Raw genomic sequence first — 14960 nt, forward strand, 5'->3', positions numbered from 1 at the left:
GGTTAAGTAGATGGAAACTTTATTTACAGGAATTTAATTTTACGATTGTCCACATTCCCGGCACACAAAATGTTATAGCAGATGCACTATCGCGTTCTCTCGGCAACAATCAGCAAGACGTAGCAACCAACTTCTGCAAAACAAATTTCAGTGTCATGTACATTCAGCAAGTTGCATTTGAAAACTTTATTTCATCGTCATTACAGGACATAGCACGAGAACAAAATAAAGACAATGTGTGGATAGAAATTAAACACCTTTGGCTAGATAAGAATAATGTAACGATTAGGAACCACTACACTGTACGCAATGACATTCTGTTTCGCCGCTCTCATCCTGACAGCAACAATTGGTTATTATGCATTCCTGACGAACTGGTCAACAAATTAATCTGGTACACTCATTTAAGTTACGCACATTACGGAGCACGAAAATGTTTTCTTATACTGAGACAGAACTGTTATTTTACTAACATGGAGAAACGTATACGACGAGTTTTAGCGTCTTGTAAAATTTGCCAGAAAGCTAAATCAGACACCACTTCACATATTCCTTCATTATATCCCATTATACCTGTTAAATTAAGACACATGGCCGCTGTAGACATTTTTGGTCCGATTCCGAGAACTAACAGAGGTTTTTGCTACATATTTGTCGCTGTTGAGCTCACTTCAAAATTTGTTACTTTCACTCCGTTACGCAAAGCTACTGCTAAAACTGTTTCGAAGGCATTTGTAAAACATTTTCTATTTCATATAGGGCATGTGATGAAAGTAATTTCTGACAATGGATCTCAATTTCGTAGTAGCGTATGGACACGCATGTTACGAGCCAGAAACATTTCTCCGATCTTCTTCGAACCCCTGTGAAAGATTAATGAAAGAAATTGGTAAACTGTGTAGAATATACTGCCACAAAAGACGTATTGATTGGGATACACACATACTCTCATTCCAAGATGTAATTAATTCCATTCCAAATGAATCCACTATGCTATCTCCGTCTGTTATACTGAAAAACGTTGAACCACCAAACAAAATTAAAGAATTAGTTAAATTCCCTAAATGTCGTCGACTAAGACACTACGAAATAATTGACATTGCGCTGAACAACATCAAACGTGCCGCAAAGCGCCGGAGAAGACAGCAAAAACAGGTTTGTAGACGCCGAGACTTTCACGTTGGACAGAAGATATTAGTACGTACACACTATTTATCCAGCAAATTAAAAGGTAAGTGCAGTAAATTTGAACTTCTATACGCAGGTCCATATCGGATTCGCAGCGTCCCTCACCCCAATGTTGTACACGTCGAAACTTTGAGAACTAGAAAATCGAAAGGCAATCACCATATCTCAAACATTAAACCGTTTATTGAATGAAGACACTTTATGATTCAACACACTATGATGCCATTTACTAATGCAATTATATTCACCTGACTAATTACTGATGATTATCGTATTTTTTTTTGGCAAGTGCCCGGCAAGGTAAGGTTAGCAGGTCGCTTTTCTTGTCGTTACACATCAGACCGTGCACATTTTCCATTTTTTGTGTGTATGATTGTACTCCAGTTTTGTTTGTATGCACTGTGAAATAGTTAAGATATAACACACCAGTGACTTTGACATTTTTTTTTTGCCTTATGACATCTCAACATCGTGACTGTTTTACATTTTGCTGCTGCATTGTGATATTCTCTGTACATTTTGGCTTCGAACACTGTCAATGTCTTTGACATATTACGTTTTCTGTCATGTTATGCTGTATGGTTAATTGTGTCACCATAAACCAGTCATTATTTAGTGGGTATATGATTTAAATGCAAGACATTAATCCTTGTTCATCAATTTCAGAAAGAAATGATGCGTGTAAGAAATAAATTCAACAGAAATGGGAATTTCACCCACGGAATAAACGAAAGGAGATGCGATAACTTTATGAGGAAGAGTAAATGGATCAGGATTAACAAGCATTAACAAGAATATACTATACTCATCGTAGAATAGCAGTCTTAACTAATTTTTTCTTTCAGAATACAAGGTGATTGATGCAGGCTGTCAGACAGAACTACACATCTTAGTTTTAGTGATGAAATATGCTAGAGATAAGGAATAGTTGTATAATGAGTAATGAAGTGATTTTTTTTTTTACAGATGATAATGAATGCTGACGAATAATGATGAAGGATATGCTGTTATGAATAATGAAGTTTTTCTTTACAGGTGATGATAATAATGAAGTTATGATAATGTGGATAATGAAGTGATTGATAATGAAGTTTTTTTTTCATTACAGATGAGGATAATGCTGAAGTTATGTATTTATGTTATGTAGTTATTTAAGTATTTGTTGCAGTTTGTATTGACAGCAGGTGTTATATTGCATAGTAGGATGACGGAAAGTTTTGGAAAGGACAGCTATGGAACACATTTTTATACACATTTCACTACCTGTTAATTTGAAGTTCACTACTTTTCAGCATAGTGTGCGTTTCTTCTTTCAGGTCAATAATCCATTTTGTATTTTTTTCAGGAGAAGCTTTTCATGATACTTACTAAACCTGTTACTTATTATACCTGTTCTAGTACTTGCATTTTTATTTTTTACCCATTTGTGTCTATCATTTATAAATGTGATCACATATACTGCCTTGTTACATAACCTTGCTACAGCTGACTCATGACGAATGACGTTACCTATCCTCATTTGCAGCAATAGGTCAAAAACAAATAGTGTTATGCCTCAGCAATTAATTATCGATCCCAACGCAATGCATTGCTAACAAAAAAAAAATGTATTACCAATCCCACATAATGTCACTAGTTTATGATAATTCTGAATAATACTGATCAACTTTGAATAGTATGTCACTTCAGTAATGACTTCTTAATGATACAAAAAAAAATATATGTATAAAATAATGCTTTGTAACTGGCTAATAACTGCCACTGTTTATTGTAATGAGACTACTTATAATGCCCATGATTATTAATGCTATGACTGTAATTAGCTGATTTTTAATAATGACTTCATAATGATCTGAATAATACTGAATGATGAAATATGTTTTATTCCATTCAATACTTGCTGGCCACTGAGTGCCAATAATTAGTGTCACTCAATGAATTGTTATTAATTATGCCATTAATTAGCTCTTGTTTTCAATGCTATACCTTGTAACTGGAAAAGAATGTGACTGTTTAATAATGCTTTGTAATTAGAAGAAGGCTAATGATTCTTAATTATGCTTTGTAACTGGAAAAGAATGCGACTGTTTAATAATGCTTTGTAATTAGGAGAAGGCTAATGATTCTTACTATATTAGAATGACAAATGATTAATTAACTGTAATTAGGAAAAAGCTAATGATTATTACTATTGAAATGACAAATGATTAATTAACTGACACATAATTAATTAACTATGCTATACTTTGTAACTGGAAAAGAATATGATTCTTACTATATTGAAATGACAAATGATGCTATGCTTTGTAATTAGAAGGCTAATGAATCTTAATTACTGTTTAATAATGCTTTGTAATTAGGAGAAGGCTAATAATTCTTACTATATTGGAATGACAAATAATTAATTAACGATGCCATACTTTGTAACTGGAAAGGAATGTGACTGTTTAATAATGCTTTGTAATTAGGAAAAGGCTAATGATTAATACTATTGGAAAGACAAATGATTAATTAACCATGCTATACTTTGTAACTAGGAAAAGAAGGTTACTGATTCTATGTAAAACAATTAATGAACATTTTTCTGTAATACTACATACTTGGTACAGAAATGTTCAATAACTGGGCTATGAATGCCGCAAACTACTAATGAAGACTGTAATTGTCAATATTATGTGACTTAATGTCCTTTACCTTATGAACTAACTACCCTGCATTACTGCAATGTCCATTTGTCCTGTTTATCCTAGTGATCATGGAGCACTATATTTGGTTTTGCACTAACTCTACGTTGGTGTGCCTTGTAAGAGCGTGGTGTTGACACGACATGCTGTCCACCACCGTGAGCGATGAAGACGTTATTATGGTCCCACTGTTTGGTGTACCTAATGTACTGCCAAAATGAAAACATGGAACATTACTACGACAGTTCAGTGTCTTGGCTACACTGATAAATTCTGATGGGAAAAGAACTTCAAGTTGTATCACTTGGTGTTGTACTTCTGTGGAAAGATATGGACTTTCAGAACAGCTGTGTGCAATCTAAAGTGCTACAACCATGATGCAATCCTTCCCTTTCCTATCCTAATTCTTGTCACATAGTGAAAATCATTTTTTTGCTAACATCATTTATGTTCATGGGTTATACATTTTTTTTCGATTTGCTGAACTCCAGTGCAAGTACACTTATGTCACTGGTCGACATGATGTTTTGCCATTATGTTTATTTATTGCGAAAATGCTAAAGACATTTTTTCGATTTCTTCTGAAGTACAGTATATGTACACTCTTATCTTTTATATTGTATATACATTTTTATTTTAATGATATGTTCTGAACTACATTACATGTGCACTTATGTTAGGCGTTAATATGTTTTCTACTGAACTTCAGTGCCTGTGCACTTTTCTCATTTTTCAATATGATTTGTACTCATTCTGTTTATTCAATACTTCAGTGCGTATGCACTTATGTCATTTGTTACTAATTGTATATACATTTCATCATTTGCTGATATGTTCTCAACTGCAGTGCATGTGCACTCATGTCACTTGTTAACATGATTTTTTTTTTCAGTGCCTGTGCACTTTGTTTTCTGTCAAATAATTTGTATATACATTTTTCTGATTTGCTACTATGTTTTGTACTCATATCTTGTCTTTGTCTGAAATGTTTTGTACTCTGTGCATGTGCACCACATTTAATTCATGTATCTAAACATTCTGTAAATTGTACAAGTTGACTAATTAATGAAAAATTTTGCCGCGCTTGGCAAGTCCAAATGACTCACCATCGCTGCCAAATTTTTGCCCCCCAGTGGAGGGTTATGAAACACGTATGTAACGTAGCAGCGATGGCGAGGCATTGCAGCGTCTCTGACCAGAGAGTATGCGCTTGACCGCGCGAGTGTTACGAGCAGTACTCTGTCAGTAGTCGTTACGAGCAGTCTGTTAGTAGTAGTCGTACAGTACAGTTGCGAGCAGTACGCTAGTAGTCGTCATGCAGAGCGGTCGGTCAGTAGTAGCAGCCCAGTGCGGGTGTGTGATGTAGTCTGTCGGCAACACTGGTCAAGATGCTGAATGAGGTATATTATTAATTAAGGTAATCTTCACATAATGTAAAGTTTATTTATTGTAATTAATCTCCAACAAGTGCCCCAATAACAATTTTTATTCCAAAGCAGATTTTACAAAACAAAATTTATTTAATTGCACATCCCCTTTCATTCCACTTCCGTTAAAGAAAAATTTCAGTTAAATCACAAAAAAAAAGGAATATTATTATTTGCAATGCAGTTCCTCCAAGCCATGCGCAAGAATAAGAGCAGAAATTTGACTAGCAGTTACAATGAGGTAAGAATTTAATTCTGATTTTTGCACAGGGCCAAAGACCGATATTTCGGTGTAATTGAATTTTCATTGTCACTGAAGTTTCTTTAGCACTGAATTGTTTTTCATTATTTTTGTGGGAGCTTACACCAGAGTCAGATTGCGAATTTCACATTTTTGTTGCCTTTGTCAGTACATTTCATTGCAGGGAGGTTATTCTTGGCTCCTATTCATTTATTATTTCTGTCTTTAAAATTTCAGTGGAAAGTTTACACTTAGCGCAATGTCCATTAGTATTTATAAATAATATTGTCTTTTCTTTTAAATTTTTGTGGGGAGGTTACAACTGGAATCGGCTTGGTTCCACATTCCTAACGGTACCTTCCAGAACCTCAATAAGTCTCTTCCTGCACGTTTCGCAACGGCCAGGCCTGCAAAAAGTGATTATTCAAGAATCTGACAGGTGGTCACATTGATGTCAGTTGACAGTGTAATACGAGAGGCAGTGAAGGTATTTACATTCCCCAAAAGCTTGCGAAAAGGAAAGTGCACAAAATTTCAGAAAATTAAAATAAATATGCCTGTGGATTGTATGGTTCAAATCTACCCGGAATCATTCGTACTAAGAAACTTCACCCTCAGGAGAAATGGAAATTACCTAGATCGTTTGTTTGTCATTCAGTCTTACATAGTTTTACAAATTAGTCACGTTGCACAGAAATTTGTCACTGCGAAGCACTCACATTCTACATTCACCGTTTAATCACTTGAATCCGCTCACCTCGAACATCATTTTTAGCTTTCCAGAGGTAAACGCCGGGGTGAGCTTGGAGCGCAGCCTCTTCCACTTGCTGCCGTTGAGAAACAGCAGGTGCTGGTTCAGCGGCTCGCTGTCATCGAACGGTATGCACCTGTCCTGGAATGCGTCGAAGTCCTTGACCAGAATGTCGCGAATGAGATCGGGGTCCATCACCAGAAGCGCCGGCGTATGCAGCGCGTAAATGCCAAGGAAGCGCTCGTCTGTGGCAACACAAAACAGTATTGAGAAAACGTTGAGTTGTAGTTCCCTGTACCGTGGTGATTAGACGCTGCAGGCAAGCTGTAACACTTCTTGATATTATTTTAAACAGTCTTGTCCCAGGGGCAGCTCAGTACCAAAGTGAATCTGCGTCCCTGGCAGAATAGCGAACCCCCCCCCCCCCCCCCCCCCGTCCTACCACTATCACCACCGTTCCTGTTTCCAATTTTTTCTCCGTAGATTTAGAAAATTTTATAATTTTATAAGTGAGTTTAAGAAAAATGAAGCAATAGTGCAACTGTTACTTAAACTACGTTATGGGAAATTAATTTTACAAACTGTCTAAAAAATTGAAGTAGCACATAATCTGTATCTTATTGTTTACTGGCTGATAACCTGGTGTTGCCTGGGTAAGAATTTTCACACATCAGAAAAGGTTTTGCATCAGAACTCATGAAGATAGGCGTTGACTGTGGATATTGTATCACAGACACAGTCCCTTTGACTATTCAGAGATGTCAGTAAAGCCGCCCAAAGATATAAACAATTATGCATGAGCAGCGCCCATTAGACGGAGGGGGTTCGACAGCCGATCAGTTCCAGTCATTCCACCAGGAAGGAGGTACATGGCTCGTGTTGTCTATAGTTCAACCATGCCTAGACGGTCAATACCGCGTTCGATCGCGTCCTCATTGTTACTTTGTGCCAGAAAGGGCTCTCATCAAGGGAAGTGTCCACTCGTCTTGGAGTGAACCAAAGCGATGTTGTTCGGACATGGAGGAGATACAGAGAGACAGGAACTGTCGATGACATGCCTCGCTCAGAGCGCCCAAGGGCTACTACTGCAGTGGATGACCGCTACCTACGGATTATGGCTCGGAGGAACCCTAACAGCAACACCACCATGTCGAATAATGCTTTTTGTGCACCCACAGGACGTCGTGTTACGACTCAAACTGTGCGCAATAGGCTGCACGATGCGCAACTTCACTCCCCACGTCCATGGCGAGGTCCATCTTTGCAACCACGACACCATGCAGCGCGTTACAGATAGGCCGAACAACACGCCGAACGGACGGCTCAGGACTTGCATCACGTTCTCTTCACCGATGAATGTCGCATATCCCTTCAACCAGACAATCGTCGGAGACGTGTTTGGAGGCAACCCGGTCAGGCTGAACGGCTTTAACACACTGTCCAGCGAGTGCAGCAAGGTGGAGGTTCTCTGCTGTTTTGGGGTGTCATTATGTGCGGCTGACGTACGCCGCTGGTGGTCATGGAAGGCGCCGTAACGGCTGCTCGATACGTGAATGCCTTCCTCCGATCGATAGTGCAACTATATCGGCAGCATATTGGCGAGGCATTCGTCTTCATGGACGACCGTTCGCCGCCGCCGCCCCCCCCCCCCCCCAACCGTGCACATCTTGTGAATGACTTCCTTCAGGATAACAACATCGCTCGACTAGAGTGGCCAGCATGTTCTCCAGACATGAACCATATCGAACATGCCTGGGAGAGGTTGAAAACGGCTGTTTATGGACGACGTGACCCACCAACCACTCTGAGGGATCTACGCCGAATCGCCGATGAGGAGTAGGACAATCTTGATGAACTTGTGAATAGTACGCCACAATAAATACGGGCATGCATCAATGCAAGAGGATGTGCTACTGGGTATTAGAGGTACCGGTGTGTACAGCAATCTGGACCACAAACCCTAATGGTCTCGATGCATGGTGGTACAATATGCAATGTGGTTTTCATGAGCAATAAAAAGGGCGGAAATGGTGTTTATGTTGATCTCTATTCCAATTTTCTGCACAGGTTCCGGAACTCTCGGAACCGAGGTGGTGCAAAACTTTTCTTGATGTGTGTATTTCAATTCTAGTAGACCATCTCCTCCTTCCCCCTCTCTATCTCCTCAGCCCCCTGTCGATCCATCCTCTTCTCCCCCTTCTCTCTGTCCACCTCCTCCAGCCCCCAGTCTCTGTCCAACTCCTCCCCCCCCTCTCTCCCTTCTCTGCTACTCCCTCCCCTCCTCTCTTTGTGCATCTGCTCCTCTCCCTCTTTTCCATCTCCTCTTTCCTTCGTATGTCCATAACCTCTTCTCCTCCCCCTGTCCATGTCCTCGTCTTCCCTTTCTCTGGCCATGTCCCCCTACCCGTCTCTCTGTGTCTTACAGTGATGTAACTTCGTTATGTACATTCAACGGAATATCTGGATACTGCCTGGCAAATGTGTTATGAATAGAGTTAGTAGCAAAGAAGTAATAAATTTAAACGTCAAGACAACATGCCTGTTGTGACAGTTTCACTGCATGAACAAAGAAAATTTAGTAGGTTTACATTTTTCTCTTTTCATCATTTTGTGGGGGTATAGGCTACAGTGGTCGAAATAAATATTGCACACTGCCGAAACTTTAAAACTAAACGTCGTGATCCAGAAACACGATGTGATATCAATACACTGATTTGTTTGTAACGCAAATCTATAGGAAGCAATCCATGTTTGTACCGTGAGAGGGCAGTATAAGTTGTCTATGGCAACCGTGTCAGCTGTAAACACTGCAGTCCTTGTGCTGTGTATCATCACTAGAGTTGTGTTGCTTCAGGATGGCTTGTACAACAATAACGTACGATCAGAGTCTCCGTATAGTCACGCCAGTGGGACAGTGGATGAGACAGGCAGGCGGACGTCGCACTGAATGTCTCTTGAATCTGTAACAAGTTTCTAGCGACAGGTTCAATTAAGGATCACAACAGTACTGGCCGCGGAAGAAAATAGAAAAGGTGTGCAGGACCGATATCTGTGTATAACGCTCCATGAACAGGTACTACGTGCCAGAAGACAAGTCAAGGCTCCTCCTCTAAATCGGGTTTGGAGAGGGGTTCATATCGCATGGGCATGAAACCACTCTTTGTAGGCTGGGTAGCAATGAGACACAACGCTCTTATCTGATAAGACCTGTATCAGCCTCCACCCTACCAATACTGGTATTCGTGTGTGGAGGCAATGAGGACAATGTTTAAAAACCAACTGTACTGTAGACCACCACCCTCATCAAGGTGATCCAATCATGTTTTGGCATACAATCGTGTATGGTCGCATGACACTCCTTGTGCCAATACAATAGATCACTGTTGTGAAGTATTGGGATGACATCCTTGTACGCATTATGGCTTCATTTGGTGAGCATATTGGTGCAGGATTCACGCCGATGTGCGACAGTGCATGACCGCCATCGTCACAAACTTGTGAAGTGAAGACCTTCCTAGTGGAGCACACAAACAGTCGGATGGAATGACCCCCATATTGTCCAGATCTTAACTGCATTGAAAATGCGTGGACCATACTAAAACGAGCGACTGGCTATCGTCCTGTCACACCAGAGACTACACAGAGGCCGCTGTGGAGGGATTAGCAATAGCCCAAAGGCTAATCTAGACAACTTGGTAAAGAGTATAGCTCACAGCATTCTTAAGTGTCTCCAGTTACGAGTAGTGCCAAATTATTCACAAAACAATGTGTTATGCAAGATGACAGCGAGGAGAAGCTGCAGTGTTTGCAGAGGAACCTTTGGTAAGGATTTATGAAAGGGGAAATGTTTTTATCTTCTTTATTTGTGTCTTGTTGCGATTGTATCTGACAGAACGAAACAAGTTTTGTTTCCTACTACGTCCAGTATTAACAATAAAGAAATATGTGACATTTAGTTTGATCACTGTAGGTCGCACTCTAACATGTAACTGGCCGTGCGGGGTAGCCGCGCGGTCTCGGGCGCCTTGCACGGTTCGCGCGGCTCCCCCGTCGGAGGTTCGAGTCCTCCCTCGGGCCTGTGTGTGTGTGTGTGTGTGTGTGTGTGTGTGTGTGTTGTCCTTAGTGTAAGTTAGTTTAAGTTAGGTTAAGAATTGTGTAAGCTTAGGGACCGATGACCTCAGCAGTTTGGTCCAATAAGATCTTAACACAAATTTCAAAATTTCTAACATGTAACTCATATCCAGAATGTACAAAACAGAAACTAAAATCCTACAATGCTATTTTGACGAAACTATCTGGAACGGCATGGGGTTGTGGAGCGAGCACGTGGAGGAATTCGGCACTAGCGCTTGTCCACAGTGTGTCTGAATACTGTGTCACCAGTCTGGATGAGAAGTGCACACGTGGCTATAGTGGACGTCGAATTGAAGAAGACAATGCTGATGATCTCGGGACATTCAGGGCCACCTCCTGTGCCTGGCTCCCCGTCCTAGCAAATGTTGAGCCTCCTGAAACTATGCAATCACAGGTAGCCACAAGATCATACAGCAAAATCCTAGACAACACAGAACTCCCCATATACCTAGCACCTATAGAAATCCAAGTCATCTTTATGGAAAATCGTCGAAGAACTGCAAGGCTGCACTCGAAAACAGCTTGAAAAGAACTATGGGCTGTAAGTGGACACAGGAACCGAAAATTGGTGAACGACCCCAACTAGAAGATCGATGGATATAGCCACCCGAGGAAATTGTGGACAACTCTGAATCTTGTCAGGACGAGTGTTGGTAGGCGTAAGCAACTAATGAACAAATGGGGCCTATCAGACAATCCTGAATATGAGTGCGCAGAAATCCAGTCAGAGGACCATTTACTTCTGTGTGAAGTGCATGGCTATGAGGGTGATCTGAAGAACATACACAGACTCTCGGACTCAGCCACAGAGTGTCACAAGAATATTTGTAATATTGTACAGCATTATAAGAATATATGTAAAGAATATTTTAACTCCGTACAGAGCTAACAGAATATTTAATTAATACATTATGTGATGAATGGCTTTCTAAATACCGAACGGTCAAGTAAGTAAATAAACCACTGTAGATGAAACATGGGTTCATCATTCTGAATCAGAGGAAAAACGCTAGAGCATGGAATGGAAATGTCTCGGAATGCCAGCCAAAATAAAACGCACGAGTCAACCCTCTGCGGGAAAAATGGTGCTAACAGTTTTTTGGGATGTCCACCGAACACTTTTGGGAACACTTATTAGGAAAAAGTGTCAGGAGAAAACACCCGACCTGCAAATCGAAAAACGCACCGAGGTCTGTAGTCAAACGGCATTTTTTTCATTTATTTGGTCCAATTAAAGATGTTTTAAGAGACCATCGATTCACCTGTGATGAAGAAGTGTTTCAAAATTGATTTCATTCTTGGTGTGTGTATAAGCGACATCAGCGCAGTAACTACGGTGGCTTCTGTAATTAACAGATGTAAACAACAGATACGCATTCGACCAGTCAGTTGTGGGCAAGCAGTGTTAAGCACAGGATGTGATGTGCGGCCATAGTGTGCCAACGTTGTTGCATCACAAATCGCTGCAGAACAACATCTCTAAATTAAGTGTTCGAGACATCCTCCAGAACGTTTTGAAAAAGAAAAAAGCGTGTGCAAAGTTTGCACACAGACAGTGACTCCCAAACAAAAACGACAACGCGAAACCTGCTGCAACGTCATTGAAATGAAAAACGGCGGTTATAGGCGCTACATTCTGGAACCGCGCGACCGCTACGGTCGAGGGTTCGAATCTTGCCTCGGGAATGGATGTGTGTGATGTCCTTAGGTTAGTTAGGTTCAAGTAGTTGTAAGTTGTAGGGGACTGATTACCTCAAAAGTTAAGTCCCATAGTGCTCAGAGTCATTTGAACCATTTTTGAAAAACGCGGACAGTTTTTTCTGGAAAATTTCATCACGGGTGAGGAAACTTGGTGTTACCAATACGAACCTAGCACAAAACGACAAAGTGCATAATGAGTCCCCGATGGTTGGCCAAAACCGAGGAAGGTGCGAATGTGACGAAAGTTGAACAACATCCCAAAGAAGAACTCTTTCAACTGTTTCAGGTGGTTGTATTAAATAAGATGCAGGGGAGACCACATAGAACACCTGAAGCATTAAAACTGTCATCTTAACTTTTCTCTAGTTTTTACTAACCCAGTGTCGAATTTTTTTGGACTGATGGGATACGTGGCTCGCTATGCAACTGAAGATTTTAATTGAATGTATTGGAGAGCTTACATAACTTGGGACAAACTGCGCTGCAAAGCAGGGTTAACATGTTTATAAATGATGTTATTGTAAATTTTTCACTGTTATTGTAATGAACTAGAAAAATGTTCCGCAGATAGTCTTGATGTACTCTCGTATACGCACACGACAGTTACAATTCATTTAGATAAACATTCATTTGAAAAGTTTATTATGAAAATTGAAAAACTTATGAAACACTTAAGTGACACTGAATTACTGTATTACAAAGCGAGAGGTGATCGTAACCATATGTAAGGGAAAATAGTACAAAAGTTTATTACATACCTCGATATCGTTCGTAGATTTCGTGTATTTTAAACTCTACTCGCATCTTTCCCAGAATGGTCTCCTTCCCGATACTCCCGTATGGGAAGACGGCCTCGGCGTACGGCACGCCCCTCTGTCTCCAGTAGGCGTACCAGTAGAGGAACCAGAGGTAGAACGCGGCCAACAGCACGAAAACCGCGAGCACTGCCTCGCTCCACCACGACTCCAGCAGCATTGCCATGGCGACGGCGCTAGCAGCGGCGGCCAAAGTTCAAATCACCCTGGATACCACTGCCTGAGAGTGCCAGAGACGATGTGAACAGGAAATGCATTGAATCCGATCGTCTTATATATTGTTTCGTAAGAGATTTCATCACACCCAACACATTAATCTTCATCTCATTCATCATAGTGATTTCAAACACTAACTGAATAAAATTAGAAATTCATCTCTCACAAAACATGTGGAACGTTACAGGATCGCACAGACAGATAATGTAGCAGATAGCAGCAAAATTTGGCTGACGACCAATGGGGGAAAACGGTGTTTCGCGAATGGTAGAAAACGTAGGTACCACTCACTGACATGATGAACCCTACTGTATGGGAAGCGCACAGCAGGTTCAGTTTCGAAAAGAAACTGTGAACGGCAAAAAAGGAAAAAAGATCTGCATTACCACCAGCATATATGAAGGGCTTATTTCAATAGTGGTGCAAGTCCATTACCTCCACTTTTCTGTCTATAATTCTTCTAAAATTAATGATCCAAACAAACAGAAAGAAAGGTTCATCTCTAGCAAGAAGCCATATGCTTGAATATTTCTGGTGTCTCAACTGCAGATTGTTCAGCGCTCATTTAACTTTAGGACTCTGTATCTCAAAATGAACAAAAATGGACTTGTACCACTATTGAAATAAGCCCTTCATATGCTGACATGGTTAAGTTTAGTTTGAATGGGTGTAGCACATGAAAGATTGAGCCTCACGAAGTAGGAAAAAAATTGACTCTGAAATAAAAACAAAACAATAGTGAAAATACACTGAGATGACAAAAATGATGGGACACCTCCTAATCTCATTTCGGACCTCCTTTTGCCCGGCGAAGTGCAGCAGCTTGACGTGGAATGGGCTCAACAAGTCGTTGGAAGTCCCGTACAGAAAGACTGCGCCATGCTGCCTCTACAGCCGTCCATAACTGCGAAACTGTTGCTGATGCACGAGTTTGTGCAGAAAATTACCTCTCGATTATGTCTCATAAATGTTCGACAGGATTCGTGTCGGGCGATCTGGATGGCCAAATCATTCAGTCGAATTGTCCGGAATGTTCTTCAAACCGCTAGTGAACAATTGTGGCCCAGTGAGATGGAGCATAGTCATTCCACTGTTGTTTGGGAACATGAAGTCCATGAATGACTGCACATGGTTTCCCAGTAACCTAACATAACCATTTCCAGTCAATGATCTGTTCAGTTGGACCAGAGGACCCGTCCATTTCATGGCAACACAGCTCGCACCACTACGGAGCCACAAGCACCTTGCACCATGCCTTGTTAATAACTTATGTCCATGGCCTCATGGGATCAGTGCTACACTCGACCCTGCAATCACCTTTTACCAACTGAAATCTGGACTCATCTGACGAGGCCACGGTTGTCCACTCGTCTAGGGTCTGAAAGATGTAGTCACAAGCCCAGGAGAGGCGATGCAGATGATGTCGTGCTGTTAACAAAGGCACTCGCGTCGGTCGTCTGCTGTCAGCCCATTAGTGCCAAATTTTGCAGTACTGTCCTAACGGATACGTTCGTCGTACGTTCCACATTGACTGCTGCTGTTATTTCACGCAGTGTTGCTTGTCTGTTAGCACTGACAATTCTACCCAAACTCTGCTGGTCTCGGCCGTTAAGTGAAGGCTTTTGGTCAATGCGTTGTCCTTGGTGGGAGATAATGCCTGAAATCTGGTATTCTCGGCACACTCATTACACTGTTCATCTTGGAATATTGAATTCCGTAACGAATTCCGAAGCGGAATGTCTCATGTTTGTAGCTCCCATTACCATTCCGCGTTCAGAGTTCGTTAATTCGTGTCATCCGGCC

General features: G+C 40.9%; 1 protein-coding gene across 1 annotated transcript in view; it reads right to left on the reverse strand.

The window, feature by feature from the left end:
• LOC124798835 (cytochrome P450 6k1-like) overlaps positions 1 to 13107 on the reverse strand; it is a 97691-nt gene extending 84584 nt beyond the window's left edge. Inside the window, exons 1-2 of the mRNA XM_047262366.1 lie at positions 12885 to 13107; positions 6298 to 6536 (exon numbers count right to left, since the gene is read on the reverse strand). Coding sequence (XP_047118322.1) covers positions 6298 to 6536; positions 12885 to 13107 — 462 coding nt within the window. The remainder of the gene's footprint in view (positions 1 to 6297; positions 6537 to 12884) is intronic.
• Between the last annotated feature and the right edge of the window lie 1853 nt (positions 13108 to 14960).

Source organism: Schistocerca piceifrons, chromosome 5, assembly GCF_021461385.2.
Source record: "Schistocerca piceifrons isolate TAMUIC-IGC-003096 chromosome 5, iqSchPice1.1, whole genome shotgun sequence".
Lineage (NCBI taxonomy): Eukaryota > Metazoa > Arthropoda > Insecta > Orthoptera > Acrididae > Schistocerca > Schistocerca piceifrons.